This window comes from Nothobranchius furzeri, chromosome 6 (assembly GCF_043380555.1).
Source record: "Nothobranchius furzeri strain GRZ-AD chromosome 6, NfurGRZ-RIMD1, whole genome shotgun sequence".
In the NCBI taxonomy this organism is placed as follows: Eukaryota; Metazoa; Chordata; class Actinopteri; order Cyprinodontiformes; family Nothobranchiidae; genus Nothobranchius; species Nothobranchius furzeri.
Genome location: NC_091746.1, coordinates 38982203 through 39007907, shown reverse-complemented (window position 1 = coordinate 39007907; position 25705 = coordinate 38982203). Strand labels below are relative to the sequence as shown.

At 43.6% G+C, this 25705-nt stretch overlaps 1 protein-coding gene across 1 annotated transcript; it reads right to left on the bottom strand.

Annotated features, from left to right (window-relative positions):
- Positions 1 to 2000: 2000 nt before the first annotated feature.
- Positions 2001 to 24414, bottom strand: LOC107395595 (substance-P receptor). The gene is made up of 7 exons (XM_015975008.3): positions 24057 to 24414; positions 13335 to 13510; positions 9643 to 9837; positions 6015 to 6165; positions 5654 to 5850; positions 5389 to 5485; positions 2001 to 2664 (listed from the first exon to the last, which is right to left on the bottom strand). The coding sequence occupies exons 1-7, from the start codon at positions 24279 to 24281 to the stop codon at positions 2464 to 2466; spliced, it is 1242 nt and encodes a 413-aa protein (XP_015830494.1). The 5' UTR covers positions 24282 to 24414; the 3' UTR covers positions 2001 to 2463.
- Positions 24415 to 25705: the final 1291 nt, after the last annotated feature.

Sequence of the window (25705 nt, the reverse complement as noted above, 5' to 3'; positions counted from 1 at the left end):
TAAGCAAAACAGATGGATTATTCTTGCTGTGTGGTTGGATGTTTGCCCGTGGGAGGCTTGATTAAAAAAATTTATTGGAATTTCTTCCACAAACGACTGCGAAATACGAAACAGATGATAGGAAACCACCCAGATTTTCTGGGTCTCTTGCAATTTTTTCATATTTTCAAATAATTTTCTGGAGCCAGTATGTGCTAAAATGACTCTTTACAGAGTTAATGAAAGGCCACCCAGCCCCTATTTTCCCCGTGGCCAGAATATCACACTTGTAACTTAGGACTGGTGGCCGCTCTGTTGCGACTTATAAAAAATAGAGCTGACACAATCTGGTGCTGCAGTGTAGCTCCAACGCATTTCCTGCATGTTTTAGATAATTAACAAGGCTAATTTGTTTAACTTAGTGATACATTACTCTTGTAGACACTAAGGAGGGCTGGGGGACATTTGAGCTGTAAGATTAAGGTGTTAAAAAGACGAACGCATAGCAAGGAGACAAGTTATGCTTTTGGTTCTACTAAACAGACACTGGGGGTGCTAAAAGCAAGTAAGCTGAAAACTAAAGATGACAGAGCCTTTTTTTTTCAATGCCCCCCAGACATTGGAGCTCTCTTTGAACCTGAAAGCTGTGGATTATGTGGTTTCCTTTAAAAGGTGTTGGCCAGACTGCATGAAAACTGTAGAAAATCAGTTTAACGACATCATAATCATCAACTTTATTATCAGACTCAAGGTCCACATTATAAAGAAACAAAACAAAAAAAAAACATAAAAGCAATACAAAAATTATAAAAGACATGCATACCAGTGTCTCCACATGGATGACAGGTAACACATGGGAATCAACCAGCATCTGCACAAGCAGTGGCGGATTTAGCAATTTGGGGGCCCAAGGCAAACACAGACATGGGGCACTAGACAGCTGCGTCCTGAGCACGGCCACAATAACATTCTCAAAGTGTCGCCACCTCAAAAAACATATTTAACATGCAATCGTTTATGTCGGCTCATGTCCTTTTATGCTTTCTGTCTTTTATTTGTGCCTGATGCGTTTCGCTGCTGTTTTGTCCTCCAGTGACTTCACTTCACTGGTGCAGCCGGTGCAGTGCACATTCCGCTATTTTTGCGGTCGGTAGATCTTTTTGAACTGCAGTTCAAATGTAACTCATGAGGTGAAAATTTAGGTAGATTTATTCCACTACACGTGTTTAACTTTCTAAGACTTTTTCTTTTTTTCTTAATCCGGTGGAATTTCAGTGATTTTCTGAGACCGCTTACAAGTGCTGCCATGTTGGGTGCTCGTTTTTGTACCTGGTGGTTGCAACAAACAGACACAATTCAAGGTAATCATTGCCACAGAAGGGAGGAACAGAAAATGAAATAATTCTTTCAATGTTTAGATCAGCAGGAACTCTGAGAGGCTGCAGGTGCACAAGTGAGTTTTCGGCTGCTGCGAGGGGGAAGAGGGCAGAAGCAGGGGAACAGAAAAATGCCCAAACTACCATTGTTAAATGAAATGTGTGTTAACTTTGAAAATGTGGGTACAATTTTTAATCCCCCCACCCCTCCGCTGCTGGTGGGAGCAGTTCGAGCACAGAAATGAAATTATGAACAAACTGTACTGATTTTTGGTTTTAAAGACAATAGTTTTGTTTTATTCTGCTCAGGATCATGGCACAGCTAGAGGCTAAACAAGAGTAGGTACAGCTTGAACAGGACAGCAGCCCATTGCATGACTAACACACAAAACAACCACACAGTAACACTCACACACATTCCTATCTAATTATCACAACATGAACCATTTGATTTAATTCCTTTATAAGCTCTAAAACACACACAACAAACACGTTAGCTGAATGCTGACAATCTTTGCTTTTATTCACCTGACACTTGCCAGGTTGAAGAAGCACCATAAGGCTGCAGTGATGAGCCATGTCCCATGGATTGTGGCGTTGACTGGCTCCCACTGTACCCTTTATTCCTTCATCACAGTCCCACTGGTGCTACACATGTCTTCTTTCCCTTTATTCTAACATCTATATTTAGCTGACCTGTGACATGGCTGCTCCAAAAAGAACATTGTCAAAACAGGCTGGTAATGCAATCCAACAGGTGCTGTCTCCACCAGCACACAGTCTATAAACCATTTTCCAACGCAACACAAACACTGTCATTAAACAAACTGTTGCCAAGGGAAGAGAGGTCCCACTTTGCTCACTCTCAGGAACAAGTGGGGTACATTGTCAAGGCTGCACATGTGATGAATGATGAGACAAATATTTCGAAGACATGTTCACATCATCCCACAATGATCCAGGCAGCTTGTTAGTTAAAACAACTGGTCGTTTGGTTGGACCAAAATATCTTGGCTTTGTAACACAATTCCTCTACAACAGAGATGTGGGACAACATTAGCGGTAGTCACATACCTGTGCTTTGTTTCCTCACTCCACAACATCCCTTCTAAAGGTGATCGTTCGACAATGAAGAAATGTGGGAGCTTTGTGGAAGGGTTTCGGGGAGTGAGCCATTGGATGTGACCTCCACATGAGAATGACTGTGAGCCTCACAGGTTGCTATAGCTGCAGTCTTTTGCTCTGCTGCTGCAGGATCAACAGCGGTGGAAACAACTTTCTCCATCCGGCTAGCTCGGTATATGCTCACCTGGAAACATGAAGGGCAAACCAACAGGTTGCTGGTGAAGGTTCTCAGTCCTCCAGGTCATGATAATCCAAAGGTGATTGAATGAAGGCAACTGAACTTCTTTGATTTGGACATGTTGCATCTCATCCAAGGAGCTTTGTCAATTCTGACTCAAAAATGGGAGAGTCAAGTGCATAAACTGTAGCTTTCTGTTGCTTAATGAGCAGAAACGACATAGGAGGGGTATTCATAGGTAGTTTCTACTCATTTAGCAGTCAGAATTGGCAAAGCTCCTCGGATGAGAAGCAAAAGGTCTTCAAGAAACCAAAGTCCAGTTGCCTTCATTTGAACCCCTTTGGGGAACCAACAGGTAAATTCCATGACCAACATGTTTCTAAAGCCTAATTTATACTTCTCCGTCAGCACCACCGGAGAGACATGCACGCACGGACAGAGACGTTTTGCCCTTATACTTCTCCGTCTGCTGAAGAGTGTTGCAAAGCAATTCTCCGCCAGGACAACAGAAGACGTAGCGCTGTTCTGTGTTTATATTGTGCTTTTTGTTTTGCATTTAAGAGACTCTTTAACACAGACAAATGTGTCCCTCATTCTCCTCCACCTCTTTATGTGCTCGCCACCTCTAAACCCACGTTTCTCATTATTTCCGTCCACCAATAAAACGTTTGCTTTTTCACTCCTCCAGTTGCGGGTGAAAACGTTCATATTTTTAGAGTTTTCCCCTGAGGTGATCTTCAAGTTCCTCCATGTCTGCCGCTAGATATCTTCCGCTCTCTTTATGTTTTTGAGAGTGCATGTCATGGTCTGTGTCTCTTTGTGTTCCTCATGTGTCCCCTGGTCTTCAGCCCTCCAGATATATCTCTCAGGTCCTGTGTTCCTTTAGTCTTCTCCAGTCACCCCTCTGCAGTGTTTATAGTTTCAGCTTTTCATTTTGTTAGTCTCTTTAGTATGTTTTGTCCCACCGGTCTTTGTAGTTTTCCTTCCCCTTAGAATATTAGTTATGTGGTTTATTTCCTTGTTTTTAGGTTTTAGTCTTAGGTCATGTCAGTTTCTTCCCTGATTAGTCATTGCCTTCACCTGGTCCTCTCCCCACACACCTGCTGCTCATCTGCCTCCCATTGTGCCCCAGTGTATTTAAGCCCTGTCTTTGTCTTGTCGGTCCATTGTTGTTTGTCAGCGTTGTTCTTGGTGCTCTGTGTGAGCTTTGTGTCTTGTCTCATGTTTTTGTGCTCTTAGTGAGCTTTAGTCTAGTTCTCAGCCTTTGTGCTCCATGTGAGCTTTTGGTGTCCTGGATCTCAGGACTTTTGGATTTTTGGCTCGCTGCCTTTTGGATTTACTTTTGTTCATCCTGCAATAAAATTATTTTACTTTATATCAACTCCTGCGTCTTGTCGTATGGGTAATCTGCATTTTGGGTCCTAACCACCCCTTCAGCGTGACATTGCAAGGCCGGTGCTGTAGACGACAGCGGCATCCTGACCAATCACAAGCTTGCATTATCCGTCTGGACGAACAGATGTTAGGAAAAGAGAAGTCGACTCTGTCCATCCTTGCAAGGGCTCTCCAGCAGGCTCGCAAGGGCAGATAATGGCGTTGCGTGCATCCGTCCTGATGCAGACGGAGAAGTAAATATTGGGCTTTTGCTGTGAATCTTAAGAAGAAAATTAATAACGGCGAACAGATTAGGCCCAACCCAAACAATTCTCTTGGTATTCAAAAGTGGCAAATGTTCTTAAAACTAACACTATTTTATACAATTGCTGCAGGAGAGAGAACAACTGAGTACAAAAGTTTTGAGAACGAAACAAACAATAATTAACAAGAGGTTTAATACATCAATTTTTATGACAGTAGTTTGCATAAACTCCAGAATGTTATGAAGAGTGAAGAACTGTATCTCGTGAGGTTGATCTGGCTGTGGGATCTGGGCACCACCAGTGAATTCCAGAGATCTGGACTGCTGAACATGGGGGCAAAAGGCATTTATCTATGATAATTCATCTTTTTGATGTTTTGGTGCATCTGGAAAGTGGACTGTCTGGAGAAAAAAAAGGTCATAACCCACCAGTTCCTTTGCCACATTATGCAGCTGGGTGAGGTTACATTTAAATAACCATATTTTTCTTGATTACAGGTTTTATGAGCACTTAAGTGGAAAATGAAAATTTAAATGACAAATTTGATTAATCTCAGAACCCTAATTAGCTGAACTGATTATTTAGCCACCAAAAGTGAAGAAGAGACAACTAAAATGTTAATTCATGACAAAAAAAATTGATAAAATATTTTAACTTTTTAAAATCTGTCGTCATACTTAATAGATATTTGTATTCAGTATGTTTTTTTTTGCTCTTCAGAGCACAATTGTTTAGGACAGGGACTAAAATGTGCTCTACCAATCAAATGGTTAAAGTTCAAGTATTAAAGGCCAGTTGTGATCATTCATTTGAGATAATATTAAACAAAAATTTAAAAATTTATTAATTACTTTGAACTCCATGAATCAAAGGACTAAATTCTCCAATCAAACTATAGTCCAGATTTGCAGCTTATTTCTTTCTTTCCTTTAGTTTAGATAGGATTCTGTTATCTGAAGCTGCAGCGTGCTAGGTGCTCCGGGCTGGTGCATTTTGGCACCCGTGGCTGGTATCAGTGAAAGGTGAGAAGACAGGTTTGGATAGATGTGTTGTTCCAAACGGTCTCTATCTTGACATTTCTCACACACACCTGGGTTTGCAGGTAACGCGGTGATTTGAGCTCCAGCTCCTCTTTGGTGACAGTGGGAGGACAGCAGCAAAACACCTGCTGGAAACCTGCTCTGAACCTGCCAAGGGGAACACAGAGATTTTATAGTGGGATGGATTTAATAACCCGAAAGGATTGTACTCACAAAGATCAAGTACAGCTGGCACAAATGATACAGAAAAAGCAGGATGCCCTCGATAGCACAGCTAGCAGTTTTTACAGGAAGAGTCTGAATTAGATGATCCACCTGCTGTTGAGGCAGTAGTAGATGATGGGGTTGTACATGGTGGAGCTCATGGCCAGCCACATAATGGCCAGGTAGACCTGTTGAATGTAGTGCTGCTCGAACAGTTCAGGGAAGAACTGGTGCAGCAAGAAGTAGATGTGATAGGGCAGCCAGCAGACAGCAAATGTGCACACCACCACGATCATCATCTTCACCACCTGCCACAGAAAACAGCGAGGTTGTGCAGTCGCTCAATCTCTTTAGTTGTTCTGTTTACATGTGAGGATTAAAAAGTCATCAAGTTAAATGGTCAAGCACAGTAATCATAGGGATGTGAGTGTGTGTGTGTGTGTGTGTGTGTGTGTGTGTGTTTTTATGTCACCTTGCGTTTGGCGATGAGCTGTTCTTTGTAGCGTTCGGACGAATCCCCGGGAATTTCACTTGACCAGAGGAAGAAGCCCACAGTCATGTATGCCCATCCCATGATGCACAGGGGCAGGAAGTAAATCAGCAGGGTCACACACACGTAGTAACTGCAGAAAAATCCCAAATAAGTATGACAATAGCAACAGGATATTTAAAGACTTGTACGAGCACGAGCACCGAAGGTTAAAATGTGGTCCTAAATGTGTCCAAGTGCTGTCCATCAGAACCTGACAGCCAGCAGAAATGCAGGTGCTGTGCTTTCATGTCCATATTCTCCAGACAAGGACTGCAAAGCACTTTTCAATACATTCGCACACACACGCATTTGCATGGCTGCCACACAATTGGCACAACTGGTCTCTTCGATCACCACCAGCAGGCAAGGAGGGTGAAGTGCCTTGCCCAAGGAAACAACAACTGACCCGGGCTGGGATGGGCAACCCACTGGTTATACAGTTGAAGACCATTCTTACCTTCATACAAACCTACCTCTGACGCCAAGAAAAAACAAACAGCAGCAATGTTTTCAGAAAACAGCTATAGAGAACAAAACATTCTTACTACTGCTAATCATCAACAATAATAATTATTTAATAATAATAATAATAATAATAATAATAATAATAATAATAATAATAATAATTCAAAGTCTAAACTTCATAGATTCATAATGGGGTGAGTGCAACATGTTAAACGTATTAAAGACATGTGAGACAGACAACAGGACATCCTGAACTTCTCACGGGAGTCATGGGAACTGTTTGTTGTAGACCATCAAGCAAAACACACGAAGAAAACCGCAATGCAGCCTAACAGCCATTTTAAACATGATTTAGTTGCTTTTTAACTCATTTTTTGCCTCACAGATGTTTCTAGAAGGAATCAACCAAACATCCAGAACATCCTCAAAGACAGAAATCCTCACCTAGACATGATTCATTTATTCTTACTAACTGAATCCTTCAACACAACATAAGCCACAAAAGGAAATGTGAAGATGTGATTTGTTCTGACATCTAATGCTTCATATAACATCTTAAAGAACTTTATTTTTAAGAGTTTTTCCCCAAATCAAAAGGATTATCCATAAAGTGAAGCTTAACACATGAAGTCATCAGCCAGGTGTGGGTTATTAGTCTTTTGATGGGCATGCCTGACAGGGATGAGGATCAGCACCTCCAAATCTGAGACCATGGTTCTCGACCGGAAAACGGTGGCTTGCCAACTCCGGGTCGGGGGAGAGGTCCTACCTCAAGTGGAGGAGTTTAAGAATCTCGGGGTCTTGTTCACGAGTGAGGGTAGGAGGGATCGGGAGATCGACAGGCGGATTGGTTCGGCGTCTGCAGTGATGCGGACGCTGAGCCGATCAGTCGTGGTGAAGAGGGAGCTGAGCCAGAAAGCCAGGCTCTCGATTTACCGGTCGATCTACGTCCCAATCCTCACCTATGGTCATGAGCTTTGGGTAATGACCGAAAGAACGAGATCGCGGATACAAGCGGCCGAAATGAGTTTCGTCTGTAGTGTGGCCGGGCTCAGCCTTAGAGATAGGGTGAGGAGCTCGGACATTCGGGAGGGACTCGGAGTAGAACCGCTGCTCCTCCGGATCGAAAGGAGTCAGTTGAGGTGGTTTGGGCATCTGGTCAGGATGCCTCCTGGACGCCTCCCTAGGGAGGTGTTTCGGGCATGTCCTGCTGGCAGGAGGCCCCCGGGTCGACCCAGGACACGTTGGAGAGGTTACATCTCCAATCTGGTCCGGGAACGCCTTGGGGTCCTGCCGGAGGAGCTGGTGGAGGTGGCCGGGGAGAGGACGGTCTGGAGCGCCCTACTTTGGGATGATGCCCCCGCGACCCGGACCCGGATAAGCAGAGGAAGACGATGATGACGATGATGGGCACAAAAGAGGCAAAACCCAGGAAAGAAGCTTAAAGAAAGTATTTATTTTTATTTATTTGTAGTGGGCAGGTCAGATGAAAAAGTGGGGGGAAAATGAACCAAAGATCAAATTTTCTCTATTTTAAAGCTGTTTTCCCAACCAAAGAAGGCTCCAACACAAAGCTTAAAATGCGGATATACAGTATTGCCCATCATCATGCTGTTAGGCTGTTTTCCTTCTGGACTAAGTAAGTAATGAACAAGTTGAGATAATCCTTGCAACAAAAACAACATTCCTTACAGTTGTGGCAATGCTGGACTTTCATGAATATGGAGCTGAAATGTGTGTTTGATGTTTCATTTATCAAAATTAGTTTGAACTTCCAGTAAATCAACCTTCTCTTTCATCGCTGCTGTCTTCTGCTGACATGTTATAAAAAACTACTTCCATAAATTCTGCATTATTCTTTCTGCACCAACATGCTGGAAGTATGGTCTCAGGGCTTTTTATACCGACATTCTTTAACCCAAATCTTTTATTTTCTTATTTTTAACTCAAATTTGTAATTATTTTTAAACTTTAGAATTTTATGATTTATTTCTGATTTTAATCTATTTCTGTTTTATGATTTAATGACTATATTTTATTGTGTTTTGATCTATGTGAAGCACTTTGCGATTCTATGTCTGTGATTAAATTGACTTACTTACTTACTATAATATCAGGTAAAAAAACATGTGCATTTATGGTGAATAACGACCAGGGGAACCATCACAAAGAGCTTCTTCCAGAGTCTGTATTAAGGAAGAAGATGATTCTGTTATCACCCTTTTCAGGATGGGAGGAGTGTTTGGAATTGCATTGCTTTTGGAAGGTGAGTGACCCCATCAGTCCTGGGTCATGCCGACTGCAAATCATCCCGGGACCATGAGCGGAGGTGCTTCTCAGCCACACGGTTTAGCCCCAAAAACATGAATGAAGAATAGGGGAACTCCTCCCTACCTTTCAGTAACAGTTTGGTGATGAGCAAATTCTAAAGTCAGCATTTAGTTTGGGGATTAAAATATGTCCAGGAAACTTCCAGACCTTAATCCCATACATGTGGTCAAGATGGAAAAACAACAACCCACTAAAACTCTGTACTGATTATAAAGAAGGGGCTGTTATCAGACAGGATTTTAAAAGCAGGAGCATTAAGATATTTGCTCTTTACATGAATTTAAAGTCATTTTCAACTTTTTGTTGGTTTGAAACAGGACCTTTATGTATATAAGCAAGACCTAACACCCAGGAGCAAATAAAACTAGTTAAAACATGAAACTAAAAATGTCTGAGTTATTTGACTGGTTTAATTTAGAAACTGTATCTGAAGACAGCCACGCAGAAAGTTTCACAGCACAGTGATTTATGAAGCCTTCTAACTCCCAATCCAGAAATAAACACTTTTCTTCTAAACTTAGAAAGTTAATTAATGTAAAACCTCTTCTCCTTATCAAAGTCTGATAAATTGTAAGTCGCTTTGGACAAAAGCGTCTGCTTTATACATAAACATAAACCCACAACACAAAGCCTACGGACACACGGCTGAACAATGCACTGCTTTTGAAACAATTTAAAGAAGCTTTCAAGAAGACAACAACGTCAGTGATGTATGTTAATAACTCATGTTGAGGCGAGAGGACCATGCTGAAAGACCAGAGTTGATACTTACATCTGTTTAAAGTCTATGGTGGTGTACTCTGGCCAGTCTATGAAGCAGACCGTGCGTCCAGGCAGCACGGCTGTTGATGAGTAGTGGTACTGAGGGAAGGCTAGAAGCAGAGCCAGGATCCAGATGACTCCGATCACTATGCGAGTCTCTGTGGAGGACAGCCTCTGCTGCAGGGGGTGCATGATAGCCATGTACCTGCCAACACACACACACACGCACACACGCACGCACGCACGCACACACACACACACACACACACATGCACGTGCGCAAGCGCACACACACACATTCACACACATACACACACACACACAAGTTGCTGAAAATTTCTGATTAACTTGATGAGCTCTAGTAAAAATTAGCTTCACTGAAAGCAAATTTTCTTGCTCATCAATTATAAATTGTTCCTCAGTCACATTACTCCCAGTTTCCTGCCAGGAGGCCTCAGGTTTCTATTTATCTCCAAAATTAAAATTAACCAAGAGAGACTATATTTGACTGTAGATAAGTAGAAAACAATCCTTTATCTTACTTGACATAATTAACATGTTTTAACCCTTTGATGCATGAATTATGAAATCACTCCAGGTGATGGATAGTCAGAGGAAGGCTAAGACCTGAAGAGACTTCTGGCATTAAACAGAAAACCTCAGAATGAAACATTCTGTAGTATTTTGTGCACAACAACGACAACAAAACACTGCTCAGATTCAGATCAGGGGTCCATACCTACCAACCACACCTCACCCACGTTAACACCGACTTCCCCAGGAGAACAAGGAAGTCACCACACGGCTTACCTTGTGTTTGCATTTGCATCCTTACAGCCTCTGGAGCACAGACCAATATAAACGGTATTGCTGCAGGCAGCCACAGAGATCAGAGACAATCTCTTATGGATCATTCAAAAAAAGTCTTTGTCTCGGACTTCGTGCAAATGTATCAACACAAAGAAAATTCTTTAATGATGACATTTTTGTGAGTTTAGAGGAGAAGCATGTCAGCTTTTCATCAGATGATATTAAAATACAAATCGATAATGTCTGACATGTTTTTACAAACTCTGCTTTGGAACGTAGACCCCAAGACCCTAAACACCCTAAAGTCCTCTGCCTCCTTTACTTCTGCTCCTTGTAACGCCATCCTTCCTCCTGTGTCTCTGTCATTTTCTCATCGTATTCTGTCTTATTCTGATGACTTTAATGTTTGTATTTGCTTGGTGCTTGACTACATAAATGTAGCCTCACTAGCTAGCAGCAATGCAGCAAAACATCAATACACTCATCTTGTTGTTACAAAAAAATTGACTCTCTCCACAAAAACAAAAAATAAATAAATAAAATTTAAAAATAAACAATTATCACTTGCTGAACTTTGCTCTTCTCAATTTTTTTCTGTTTTGATTTTAAAAAGCCATCATCATCATCATCATCATCATCATCATCATCATCATCATCATCATCATCATCATCATCATCACCAGTATCATCATCATCATTGTTTATTTATTGTTTATTTATTTAGCAGACGCTTTTATCCAAAGCGACTTACAATTTATAACCTATAGGGCATGTTGTGAACTGTGGGGGAAACCGGAGTACCCGGAGGAAACCCACGCATGCATGGGGAGAACACACAACTCCACGCAGAAAGGCCACAGCCGAGTTACGAACCTGCAACCTTCGTGCTGCGAGGCAACAGTGCTAACCACTGCACCACCAATCAGCCCCATGCATCATCATCATCATCATCATCATCATCATCATCATCATCATCATCATCATCATCATCATCATCATCACCAGGCTGACACATTTCAGAGGAAGAACTAAACACTGAAGAAAAAAAAATCATCAAAGAGGTAGAAACGACATGCTGATGGTTTTGTTTTTTAACTACTCTTACTGCCAAAGGGAGAAAATAAAATATCAATGCAGGAGGCTGAAATCAAAGCATCAGGTGAGTGAAACATTAATTAAGCCTATTGAGTATTTAGTCTTGACACCAACAGTAATTTTTATTCATGCATCCAGAGCAACCAATGACTCTGCACCCTAGCCAATCAGTGGCCAGAATTACGATGCCACCCCACTCAGCCTCTTCAGGTACCTCAATGGAGCAGGGACTAAAAATTGGGAAGAAGGAGAAAACACTGAACCGTGCCATTAGAAACTGCGGTCAGGCTGTGCTGCACCGGTCCGAGTTACTCTGAAAAGTGCTCATGGAAAACCAGCCTTAGTGGGTGGCTTCTGCTCAGACTCTGAAGAGAAGAGATCCAGAAAAGGTTGCTGGTGGCTAGGCAGGAAACTCTAATAGTGACTCCACCCCTTTAGCTGGGCGGACACTGTGCAACTTTTACACTCGTAGCACTCAGCTTCAGCTCAAACTGTACGACTTCCTCGCAGGGCAGATTTCACGAGTCATGTGCTCACACTGCACGACCCAGTTCTCGGATGCGACCTGACTGCTCACACTGTACGTCTGGTAGCAACACGTCGGCCCTAAAAATATGCTAAAAATAGCAGTTTTTACACAACACGTCAGCCTTTTTTGTCTTGTTTTGCCTGTTGTCCTTCGGGAGTGCTGCAGGAGGACACACGGGGATTTATGGGGGTTGGATGAGGAAAACGAAATAAAGTAAATCTGTGTTTTGTGATTAGTTTAATGCTTTCTTGACAATCCTTGTCATTGTGTGTAAAAGAAAAATATGTAGAAATAAAAACGAACCACGTGTGTTATTAGGGAAATAGCGGGCGAGCGGTGTTGATGCATTATTATGCATGCGCCGTGAGCAGTTCCGGTACTTTTTGGGTCGCAGCCGCTCACTGCGCCGCTTCAACCCTCACGAGGAACGAGCAAAATATCAAACACTCCAGAAGTCCGTGCGAGCTCACGATTGCTGATCGGTAGCTGGTCATGTGGTGTTAATCGCCTCTCGTAACCCCCTGTACACTACACGACGCTCAGCGCAAAACTCGCCCCGATCTTGTGGATTCTCACACGAGTGGAAAACCGGCTCAAAAAAGTGAAAAAGTCTCACAGTGTACGCCCGGCTTTAGCAAATCAATGACCCTCAGTCTCTGACGCTGCATTTTCAGCCCAGCTAGGTACGCTTGGAGACACATCAAAGCAGGGACTGAAAAGAGACGCAGCATCCACATGCCTGCTGCTAATGGAAACAGCCTGAAGCCTGATGATCTTTGCTATAAAACAGACAAAACTCCATGTAATTCAAATAGTGGATTGAGATTCACTACCATAGGTATTCATAAAAGAATCTGCTTTGAATTTAATAGAATAATTATAATATTAGGTTTGATATCATTTTATTTGACAACCCAACACCAGCTTTAGGTTAATCAGTGTTGTGTTATTTTCTGCTGTTTCATCTCAGCACTCTGAACTGTGGTGATATTAAAAATACATCACACAAGACAGAGGAGAGGAATTATGCTGTTCAGGCTGTTTACAGTCAACCATGCATGTGAGTCCTGTGAATAACTCATTATATGAAATAAGCCTTTTGCAGTGATGCTGCATCTGATAAGGCCCACCGCCTCAGGGTCTGGGACTTTATTGTGGTGGTCTCATAAAAGCATTTACCATTATGTTGCACCTCATACGGTTCTGTTTGGAGTGAATATACATCTATAAACACACACTGTGGTTTGATCACACAGAGATATACACACCTGTCCAGAGCTATAGCTGTCATGGAGTAGATACTGGCAAATATGGCTGTGATTGGGAAGAAGTTGTGGAATCGGCAGTAAACCAAACCAAAGTACCACTCATTGTGAACAGAGTAGACAAAGTTGATGACTGTGTTAAATGCTGACATGGCGGCTTCGGCAAAAGCCAAGTTCACCTGCAGAAGAAAAACAGAATTAACTTGACCACAAAACACACAGAAAAATCCTAACAGTGACTTGAAAGAAAGGCAACACTGCCTGTCTAGAAGTGTCAGCCAAATATTACACGAAACACTGAATTGATATTAAACTCTTAGAAATTACCAATGGATATAAATAACCATTTATTAGCATTAAAACCTGATTCAACATGGCTGCAAAGATTAACTTTGATGTTCATGCACTGCAACTGCTAATATATTGCAAAAACTCAGTCAACATGGTGACATCATGGTTAACATTATTTGTAAGGTACTATAGCTCCATAATTTCTCTACTTAAAGTAAAAATCCAGAGTTTTTCCCAGAGGACGCCATCTAGAGGTAGAAAACATGTATTGCACCATAAACCCCTCTGCCTTCTTCTGTTTTTAGGCTGGAATCATTGAGTCTTGCTCGTGAAGGTGCACCTCTAGGCGGCCACACAGGTGGGACTTATCATCACTTGAGGAACATGCGTACAAGAGGCCACCATGTGTTTCATAAATCAGAATTTTGACCATTCATACAAACATTCTAAAATGTATGGAATATAGGACAGTTTCTATTTGATGATTGAGGGACTTGGCTTTCTATGCCATTTTGCACCTTGTTATCTTCATGTGTTTAATACTTTTTCCTTGTGTCTTTTCACTTTAACACACATATGGACTTAAATGCTTACATGTCCTAGCATGGATTAAATACTTAAGTTGACACTGACATGTGGTAGAAAGTTTGTGTCAATAGCTCACTTAGAAACCCTTACTGATAAAAATGCTGATGTATCAAATACTCATTTTTCCCGCTATATTATCGTCCATAAGAAATGTTGCCAAATCTTTCTGAGTCTAGTTACTTCTGCAAATGCTTGCACACTCTGTGTTTGGCATTTGTGCACAAGCAGATATCTAACACTATTGGTTGATGCTGAGCAGCTCTAAATTCAAAATACATGTGGCTCTACGAGACGGGGGTCAGGTTTATAAAAAAAACTTGCTGACATTACAAAACAGTACAAGGTAAGACTATCAATTTTACGTTTTTTAAAATAATTATACATAAATCCTGAAAGGGAGAAAACTCAGGTGGTGCAGTGGCACAGTGGTTAGCGCTGTGTCCTTGCAGCAAGAAGGTTCTGGGTTCACATCCTGGCCTGGGGTCTTTCTGCAAGGAGTTTGCACGTTCTCCCTGGTTACTCCGGCTTCCTCCCACAGTCCAGAAACATGACTGTCAAGTTAATTGGTCTGTCTAAATTGTCCTTCGGTTCCTTGTGTCATCTCTTCAATAGATTTCATTGATTCGTGACATTTGAGTAAATATTCTGTGAAGACATGTTTCTGTGTGCTGGTATTTTATTAGCAGTTACAAATAACAACAATTAATGACATAATTGCTTGAAATAATGAAAATTATATAACTAAACAATGTTTACTGAAATTGAACAATGAACAAAGGAGCTTCAGACTTTCTGCTGAGTCTCTAGATCCTTCAGTAACATTTCTAACGGTGCACAGAGCAACTGCAGAGTTGAAAAGCCTCAGGTTGTATTGTGTCTCTCAATGTATCTGACAAGCAGACACTGAGGTGTTGTAACATCAGGAAGTTGATGAAGGAGAAAAGTTAAAACAAAAAGTCTGAAACTGACGTGAAAAGTGAATCTGGCCCCAGCTGTAAAATGGCCGTAACCAGGACTCCCAGACTGTGGCAGTACATGTTAGTCCTCGTTAGTGTAAAATCAGCAATTACAGTGTAGAACAAATACAGTGCCAGAGATGTCATGGGATACAACTCCACTTACCAAAGCTTAAATACACAATTACTGGTATATCATAATTAAAAAATATTAAAAATAACTTCATTTGGCCAAAGGTTTATAAAATGACTTGAATGTTTGTTTTCACAAATTCTGTTGCATCCATATTTTCATGAGCTGTGCTTGACAATGTCTGCAGTTCACCCTTTCATGCTCTCATTAAACTTTTGGTGCAATTCCTGACTCCCAGCTACCCATTGATTAGAATCAGCATGTCAGAATTGGTATTTGTTGTCCACCCACCTCTTGGGTTACTAAGGTTTTAGGAATGTCCTGGACACAGAGCAAAAATTGTTGATGTTTTGTTATGTAATCCACTTACCTCTGACCATAGCTTTATGGCACGGTGCTCTATCATGTTAAAAAAGACACTGTTCATCACCAAACTATTCTTGGATGGCTGGCAGGAGTCATTTTTGGAGGGCATATTTATGCAGATGACACCCAGATCTACCTAGCTCTATCACCTAGTGACTGTGGTCCTCGAGTCTAGACTCACTCTGTCAGCATTAGGAGCAAGTTAACCACTGGATGCAATCAAACTTTCTCCAGTTAAACAAAGACAAGACTGAACTTATTGTCTTTGGGAATAAGAAGGATAGGATGGAAGTTATTGCTCAACTTGGCTCCAGAGGACTAAACGCAATGACGCAGGTTAGAAATCTTGGTGTCATAATGGACTCAGACCTGAGCTTCACTGGTCACATTAAGGCTATAACTAGATCAGCGTTTTATCATCTGCATCAAATAGCACAACTCAGAGATCTCATGTTCAGACAAGACCTAGAGAAAATCATACGTCTACAGCAAGCTGGACTATTTCAATGGTCTTTTGTCTGGTCTTACCAAAAAGGCCGTGAAGCAACTGCTTCTTCAGAATGTTGCTGCTAGAATCTTAACAAGAACCAAGAGAACCGAGCACATCACTCCTGCTCTTAGATCCCTACACTGGTTACCAGTAAACTAAAGAGTTGATTTCAAAATACTTCTTTATAAATCACCCGATGGCAATGGGCCAGAATACATGTCAGATCTATATGCCCAGCAGGGCTCTGAGATCCTTAGGAATTAGTCAGCTGCTACAACCCCGGGTCAGAACCAAACAGGTGGAATCACATTCCTTGTGACCTCAAATGTGCCTCAACTCTAATAACTTTTAAATCAAAATTGAAAACCTTCATGTTTTCATCAGCCTTTGAATGACATGTGCACTGTACCTGCTCACCCTTTAACTTAGTCTTTCTTTTTTCATTTTTAAATCTAAATTTAATTAGTGTGAATTTTAATTGTGCTGTCACATTGATTTCAAGGTACTTGGTATTCATGCTAAGTGGAAAGCACACAGAATTTCCTATGTGTATGAAATGAGCTATATAAAAAAGCTGCCTTGCCTGACCATTTTCTATCCATGTCTGTTTCAGAAGTTAAATTGTGACTGAGTCTTTAGGATGTTTTACTGTTCGACAGATAGGTCTGATGGGAGTGGTAATCAGTGGCAGCTAGTGAATTGTTTTGGGTGGGGCGTATTTACTAACTAACCAGGGGCGCTCGCCGTCTGGTTAGTTCTCGTTTTCTTAATGAGAGCACATCTAGCAAATTTTCTGCTGCTTTTAATCCACCATGTTCTTCAAGTGTAGACCCAGATTCCTTAAGTTCTCGGTTTAACGAGCATTGCCTCTCTATTCTGGACAACATCTGTCCTGTCAGAACCAGATTAGTTCCTGCAATGAACCCTACTCCCTACTTTAACAACAGCATTCGCAGTCTGAAACTCCAATGCAGAAAATTTAAGAGCTTGTGGAAGAAAACCCATCTCCACGTCCATCTGCAGCATCAAAAGGATCTTCTGACATCCTTTAACTCTGCAGTCAGAGACGCGAGGGTTTCCTGTTTTTCCAACCTGGTGTCCCAGAGCAAAGGGAACCCCAAGGTGCTGTTTAACACCATCAGCAGCATCGTCTCTCCTGCCTCTCCTACAGCCTCCATCCACTCTGTTGCAGACTGTGAGAACTTTCTGTCTTTCTTTGTGGACAAAGTCAATAAGGTTAGATCTAGCATCTCTCCCTCAGCCGTATCTCTGTCTCTCCCGACTCCAACCAGGCCCATCATCCTAGATAGCTTTGCTCCTGTTTCTTTGCCTAAGTTAACCAAACTAGTTAGCTCTATGAAGACCTCTGCATGCCCCCTCGACATCTTACCCTTAAAAGTGCTTTTCAGTCCATTAGTCCCAGCGTGCTCTCTATAATTAATGCTTCTCTGGTCTCTGGTCAGGTTCCTGCTTACTTTAAGATCACTGTAATCCACCCACTTCTTAAAAAACAGAGTCTGGACCCCTCTCTCCATAGCAGCTTCAGACCCATCTCTAAACTTCTGTTCATCTCCAAAATCTTGGAAAAGGTTGTGGTTAAACAACTCACAGCTGCTCTCGATGAACAGAACATCTATGATAGCTTCCAGTCAGGTTTTTGTAGAGCTCATTCTACTGAAACAGCTCTTCTTAGGGTCTCTAATGACCTTCTGACTCACAGTGATGCAGGGGACTGTTCTGTTCTGGTCCTGCTGGACCTGACGGCAGCCTTTGACACTGTTAACCATCACCTGCTACTGGAGAGGCTGAGAGACTGGGTAGGCCTATCAGGAACTGTTCTGGAGTGGTTCTCCTCTAATCTTTCTGAGCGCTCCTTTTCTGTGTCCGTCTCCAAGTTTAGGTCCTCCACCGCATCCCTCACCACGGTGTCCCACAAGGTTCTGTGCTTGGGCCTCTACTCTTCCTCCTCTATCTGCTTCCTCTTCAGCACATCCTGAGCTCATTCAAAGGAATCTCCTACCATCTTTACACAGATGACATCCAATTGTACATCTCCTTTAAGCCCCATGAGATGTCTAAGCTGCAGCTGTTACACACCTGCTTAGACTCTATCAAAACCTGGATGGCTGGGAGCTTTCTACAGCAGAATGAAGATAAGATTGAGATCCTCATCTGTGCCCCAGACAAGCTGGTTTCCAAAGTCAGAGACTCTCTTGGTCAGCTTGCTTCTCACACCAAACCCTCTGTCAGGAATCGGTGTGACCTTTGACCCAGCTCTCACCCTGGATTCTCATGTCAGTTCTCTTGTTCGCTCTTCCTTCTTCCATCTCAGGAACATTGCTAAGCTGAGTCCCATTCTGTCCCGCTCTGAACTTAAGATTGACATCCACACCTTCATCTCCTCACGCTTAGACTACTGCAACTCTCTTTTCATTTGTCTGAGCAGAACCTCCCTTAACTGTCTACAGGTGGTTCAGAATGCCTGTGACAAAATCGTCAAAGTACACCCACATCACCCCGCTTCTCCTCCAGCTTCACTGGCTGCCAGTCAACTTCAGTGTTAATTTCAAGATCCTGGTTCTGGTCTATAGGGCCTTACATGGACAAGCACAATCATACATTGGTGATCTTCTCAGTCCCTGCACCCCCAGCAGGTTCCTGAGGTCCAGTGATCAAAGCCTACTGGTTGTGCAGCACCAGGCTAAAGACCAAAGGTAACAGACCATTTGCTGCTGTGGCCCCCAGACTCTGGAACTCTCTGCCCCTGAGCCTGAGAGCAGTGGACTCAGTGGTCCCCTTTGAAAAGCAGCTGAAGACTCACCTGTTCAAGCTGGTTTTTGTGTGACCTTCATCACCACCCTCTCCTTATTCTGCTCTTATTCCACCTTTCTAGAGATCTACTAATTTCCTTCTTTCCTATTCATTTTTTCTCTCCCTTTCCTTACATATTTTAATCATAGTTTTTATTTCTTCTCATTTTAAACATATTTTTAATCATGATGATGAAGTGAATCAACTTTTCACCTGTTGCTTTCTTTGATGTCCTGAAGCCGTCTTCACAGATACAAAGGAAATGGGGTTTGTAGATTTAGTTTGTTTTATGGCAAAGAAGGAGCTCTTTGTTGTTCTGCTGACTCAAACCAGTTTAGATTTCATGCACATGGACACGGAATAACCCGAGGCCGCAAACTTTCTAATATCTATGTTTATGAAATTCTCAGAACTTTTGGCCACTGCAGTATTTCAGGCTTCATCTATGACCGTATCAGTGAATTGTCACAAACTCTTTTCCAATGTGCGTCTGAGCTCATGTTGCTGAATGTATCAGTGTTCTTATGCAGTAGCACCTGAGGACTTGAATGTAATGATTTTGGTCTTGTGGTCTTTTTCTTTACCCAGCAGCATTCTGTTGGTACAGCTGGTTAGGTTAACATGGGTACCACAAGGGTTAACCTACACCAGAACCTTTTGCGTTAGTTTCCAGAGCACGCATTGGTCTTCTCTTCTGGTTTCCCCACAAAGTCTAAATTCATCTTTGGTGTGAATCTGATTAAAAGTGTTGTGTCTCTAATTTTCAAGTCTCCAAAATTATGGTAACATGTCATTGTCAGCAGAGATTGCTTAGGACAAAAATGATGTGTAGGGTTATGTTCAGGGAGTAATAATCTCTCCATCCTATGAAAATGAACAAAAAGGAAACAGGAACTGATGCTGCTCATGCTTTCACCCTTTATGGTGTTGTTCACACTCGTCTCATCAGTAAAGATCTCCTGAAGCTGCTCTGATCTGTTTACTAACACAAGTAAGATAAAATCAACCAGAAAAAAATAGCAACAAAATTAAACTAGGTGTTGTCTTTTAAAAATATGTTCTGTTTTGCTTTACTTGTAGAAAATCACAGAAACATTTTTGAATTGTTACCTGATTGAGGTCATCCGAGGACATCAGGTGATAAATAATAAAATAAATAATAAGAAATAAACTCCTCCTTGAACTGTCACCTTATCTGGGTGGAGGAGTTTGAGTGCCTAAATGATCCTAGGAGCTATGTTGTCTGGGGCACTTCGTGCCCCTGGTAGGTTCTCCCATGACAAATTGGGCTTAGGTGAAGGGTGAGACAAAGAGCGGTTCACAGGATCTTTCATGGAAGTAAATTCAAAGAGTCGGAGTACCCGGCCCGGAGGGTTACCGGGGTCCCATCCTGGAGCCAGGCCTGGGGTTGGGGCCCATGAGCGAGCGCCTGGTGGCCGGGCTTTCGCCCATGGGGCTCGGCCGGGCCCAGCCCGAACCGGATACATGGGCTCATCCAACTGTGGGCCCACCGCCCGCAGGAGGAACATGAAGGGTCCGGTGCAATGTGGATCGGGTGGCAGACCAAGGCGGGAGCCTTGGTGGTCCGATTCCCGGACAAGAAAACTGGTTTTTGGGACATGGAACGTCACCTCACTGGCGGGGAAGGAGCAGGAGCTTGTGGCAGAGGTTGAGCGGTACCGGCTAGATATAGTCGGACTCACCTCGACACATAGCATTGGCTCTGGAACCCAAGTCCTTGAGAGGGGTTGGACACTCTTCTTTGCTGGAGTTGCTCCGGGTGAGAGGCGGAGGGCTGGGGTTGGCTTTTTGTTAGCCCCAAGACTCTCTGCCTGTGTGTTGGTGTTTACCCCGGGGGACGAGAGGGTAGCTTCCCTGCGCCTTCGGGTCGGGAAACGGGTCCTGACTGTTGTTTGTGCTTATGGGCCAAATATCAGTTCAGAGTACCCACCCTTTTTGGAGTCCCTGGGACGAGTGCTAGATAGTGCTCCATCAGGGGAGTCCATTGTCCTGCTGGGGGACGTCAATGCTCACGTGGGCAATGACAGCTTGACCTGGAGGGGTGTGATTGGGAGGAACGGCCCACCTGATCCGAACTCAAGTGGTGTTTCCTTATTGGACTTCTGTGCAAGCTGCAGTTTGGTCATAACGAACACCATGTTCGAACATAAGGATGCCCATCGGTACACTTGGTACCAAGGCAGCCTAGGTCGTAGGTCGATGATAGACTTTGTAGTCGTATAATCTGACCTGCGGCCATATGTTTTGGACACCCAAGTGAAGAGAGGAGCGGAGCTGTCAACTGATCACCACCTGGTGGTGAGTTGGATCAGATGGCAGGGGAAGATGTCGCGTAGACCTGGCAGACCCAAACGCATAGTGAGGGTCTGCTGGGAATGCCTGGCAGAAGAACCTGTTAAGAAGGTCTTCAACTCCCACCTCTGGCAGAGCTTTGACCGTGTCCCGAGAGCAGTGGGGGACATCGATTCCGAGTGGGCCTTGTTCCACTCTGCGATTGTTGAGGCGGCTGTTGCTAGCTGTGGTCGTAAGGTGGCCGGTGCCAGTCATGGTGGCAACCCCTGTACTTGCTGGTGGACACCAGAGGTTCGGAGAGCCGTCAGGCTGAAGAAGGAGGCCTACAGGGCGTGGCTGGTCTGTGGGTCTCCGGAGGCAGCAGATAGGTACCGGATAGCGAAGCGGGGTGCAGCAGTGGCAGTTGCCGAGGCAAAATCTCGGTTATGGGAGGAGTTTGGTGAGGCCATGGAGAAAGACTATCGACCGGCTCCAAATAGGTCCTGGCAAACTGTCCGGCGCCTTAGGAGAGGAAGGCAGCAACTTGCTCACACTGTTTACAGTGGGAATGGGGAGCTGCTGACGACAACTGGGGCTATGGTCGGACGGTGGAAGGAATACTTTGAGGAGCTCCTCAATCCCACCTATGTGCATTCCAAGGAGGAACCAGAGCCCGGAGACCTGGGGATGTACTGTCCAATCTCGGAGGCAGAAGTTGCTTAGGTAGTCAAACAACTACACAGCGGCGGAGCCCCGGGGGCGGATGAGGTTCATCCTGGGTATCTCAAGGCTATGGATGTTGCAGGGCTGTCATGGTTGATACGTCTCTGCAACATTGCATGGTCATCGGGGGCAGTTCCTGTGAAGTGGCAGACCGGGGTGGTGGTCCCCATCTTTAAGAAGGGTGACCTGAGGGTGTTTTCAAACTATAGGGGGATCACACTCCCTGGAAAGGTCTACTCCAAGGTACTGGAGAGGAGGCTCCGATCAATAGCTGAATCTCAGACTGAGGAGGAGCAATGTGGTTTTCGTCCTGGCCGTGGAACTGTGGACCAGCTCTATACCCTTGCAAGGGTGATGGAGGGGGCTTGGGAGTTTGCCCAACCAATCCACTTGTGTTTTGTGGATTTGGAGAAGGCTTATGACCGTGTCCCCAGGGGCACCCTGTTGGGGATGCTCCAGGAGTATGGGGTGGGTGGCTTTCTGTTAAGGGCCATTCAGTCCCTTTACCAGAGGAGCATGAGTTTGGTCCGCATAGCCGGTAGTAAGTCGGACCTGTTCTCAGTGAGGGTTGGACTCCGCCAAGGCTGCCCTTTGTTACCGGTTCTGTTCATTACCTTTATGGACAGAATTTCTAGGTGCAGCCGTGGTGTGGAGTGTGTCGAGTTTGGTGGCAGGAGAATCTCGTCTCTGCTTTTTGCGGATGATGTGGTCCTCCAAACTTCATCCAGCTCTGACCTTCAGCTCTTGCTGGGTAGGTTCGTGGCCAAGTGTGAAGCGGCTGGGATGAGGATCAGTACCTCCAAATCTGAGACCATGGTTCTCGACTGGAAAAGGGTGGCTTGACAACTCTGGGTCGGGGGAGAGGTCCTACCTCAAGTGGAGGAGTTTAAGCATCTCGGGGTCTTGTTCACGAGTGAGGGTAGGAGGGATCGGGAGATCGACAGGCGGATTGGTTCAGCATCTGCAGTGATGCGGACGCTGAGCCGATCTGTCGTGGTGAAGAGGGAGCTGAGCCAGAAAGCCAGGCGCTCGATTTACCGGTCAATTTACGTCCCAATCCTCACCTATGGTCATGAGCTTTGGGTAATGACCGAAAGAACGAGATCGCGGATACAAGCGGCCGAAATGAGTTTCCTCCGTAGGGTGGCCGGGCTCAGCCTTAGAGATAGGGTGAGGAGCTCGGACATTCGGGAGGGACTCGGAGTAGAACCGCTGCTCCTCCGGATCAAAAGGAGTCAGTTGAGGTGGTTCGGGCATCTGGTCAGGAAGCCTTCTGGATGCCTCCCTGGGGAGGTGTTTCGGGCATGTCCTGCCGGCAGGAGGCCCCCGGGGTCTACCCAGGACACGTTGGAGAGGTTACATCTCCAATCTGGTCCGGGAACGCCTTGGGGTCCTGCCGGAGGAGCTGGTGGAGAAGGCCGGGGAGAGGACGGTCTGGAGCTCCCTAGTTGGGATGCTGCCCCGCGACCCGGACCTGGATAAGCAGAGGAAGATGACGACGACGAATAAGAAATAAAATTAAGATGATTTTTTCCAAATGTGATCAGAACGGTTTTGATACAACTTCCAAATGCACACTGGGGATAATTTCTGTTTTAAACGAGGTCTGAGAAATAGTTTAATCAGCAGCTGAGTGTCAGCATGGCTTACAAGAATCTCATTACGTTACTGAGATGTGCAGTAAAGGCACCTTTATTTGTTTCATGAGACACTAAACTCAATTTAATTGCACGGTTATAAAAAATAGCACATCTGGTATTTTTAGTACTTTCTGTGTGGTTTCATCATTAAAAACACAGTTCAATTATGGGGTATATAGCCTAACAATTTGTTGTTGTTGCTGTTGTTTTCTGTTTTCAGTGCTGATGAACAGAAATGTCCTATAGGTGATACCAGACAACTCTAGTGTGTGTGTGTGGTTGGCATTTTCACTAAGTCTCAATGGTTCCAGAATAAAGAAGGGACAGTTGAAGCTTTTAGAGAGCGGATAAGTTATGACAGGACGAATTGTTCATTTCTCAAGTTTTCCCTGCAATTTTCCAAACACGCATTTTTCCACAGCACGCAGGACTCACCAGAAAGTAGTTGGTGACGGTCCGCATTCGTTTGTGAGCCAGAATGATCCAAATCACCACCACGTTCCCGACTACAGACACCGCCACGATCCCGCAGTAAGCAGCAGCCCAGAGAGTGATCTGCCACACCGGCTGGATGAACTGATTGAAGCCGTCGGTGCAGTTACCGGAGATGTCCGTCCCGTTACCGCCACTACAATCCGTGCTGTTGGAGTGAGAGTCCATCTTCGGCTTGTTTATTTACTTGGATGGTAAAAATAGATCCGGATCCTGTTACTAGAGTGAATCTCTCTCTGAGGAGGCGTGAAAGGAGCGGCGTGTGTCAACGTGAAAAAAGCGCATTTTACGCACCGTGGAAACGGCCCCAAAACGCACGAGACAGCACTGACCCGCTTCAGGCAGTTTAACACACACACACACACACACACACACACACACACACACACACACACACACACACACACACACACACACACACACACACACACACACACACACACACACACACACTAGAGTTGTCTGGTATCACCTATATTGGAATTAATTTTTCTGACCCTGAAATGCATCGTGACTCCTCCGGACCCCACTAATCTCTACCGGATTAGTCTGATTTAGCTTTGGGTCTCTCTGATTATTGCTGTATATAATATATTGCTTTTAATGTTTAAAATAATACCAGGTGCAAGGCTTGAATTAAAAATAATGAAAGACAAATATAACACCCAGTTTAAATTAAAACATTGGGCATACAGATTAGAACAATTCACAAACTGTTATGTGCTTCATTTGTGAAATATTTATACATGTTTTTTTTATTTTCTATAATATGGAATTATTAGAAGTATGCATCTAATAGGTCATTGACATTTATCAGTGTGTAGTATCTAGACGGGGGGTGGGTGGGGGTGGGGGGGGGGGGGCAATCTTGGTCCTCAAGGGCCATTATCCAGCATGCTTTACTTGTTTTCCTGCTCCAACACACCTGATTCCTGGATGAATCACCTGCACAGCAGCTCACCAGGCTCTCCAGCAGCCTGTTAATCACCATTAGATTCAAACCAGGTGTGTTTAGGCAGAGAAACAACAAAAATCTGCTGGATAGTGGCCCTCGAGGACCAGAATTACCCACCTCTGACAGAAACACCTCTGATGAGCATTTATTCAACTGTATGTAGTGTCTCTGGTTTTAGTCATGCACACTTTTGCTTTGTTGCCTATAGTCAATTGTAACTACTAACCTTTAGCTGTTTTTTAATCTATTCCTGTTTTAGATTTTATGAGTTTTTATTTTATTTTACTGTTGTAATTTTAAATTATCTTAGGCTTTAATGTGTTCAGCACTTTGGGTGACAGCGTTGTATAAAAAGTTCTTTAAATAAAAGTGACTTGACTTCACTTGACTTGTAACTCATACCTTCTGGGGGTATTGTACAGGCTCATCTCTAACACTAACGCTTAGTTTTGCAAAATAGGTCTATTGTAGCAACCATGAAGGTGTATGTAGCAAGCTAAATTGTCATACAATTGTTGAAAATAGCATTATTTAATTGTAAGTGAATATTGAAATTAGACACTTGAATTTGCAACTCACATTAAATAGATAAAAACGTCAGTAAGTTAGTGAGGCTCTTAAATAATAGAGGGGAGAA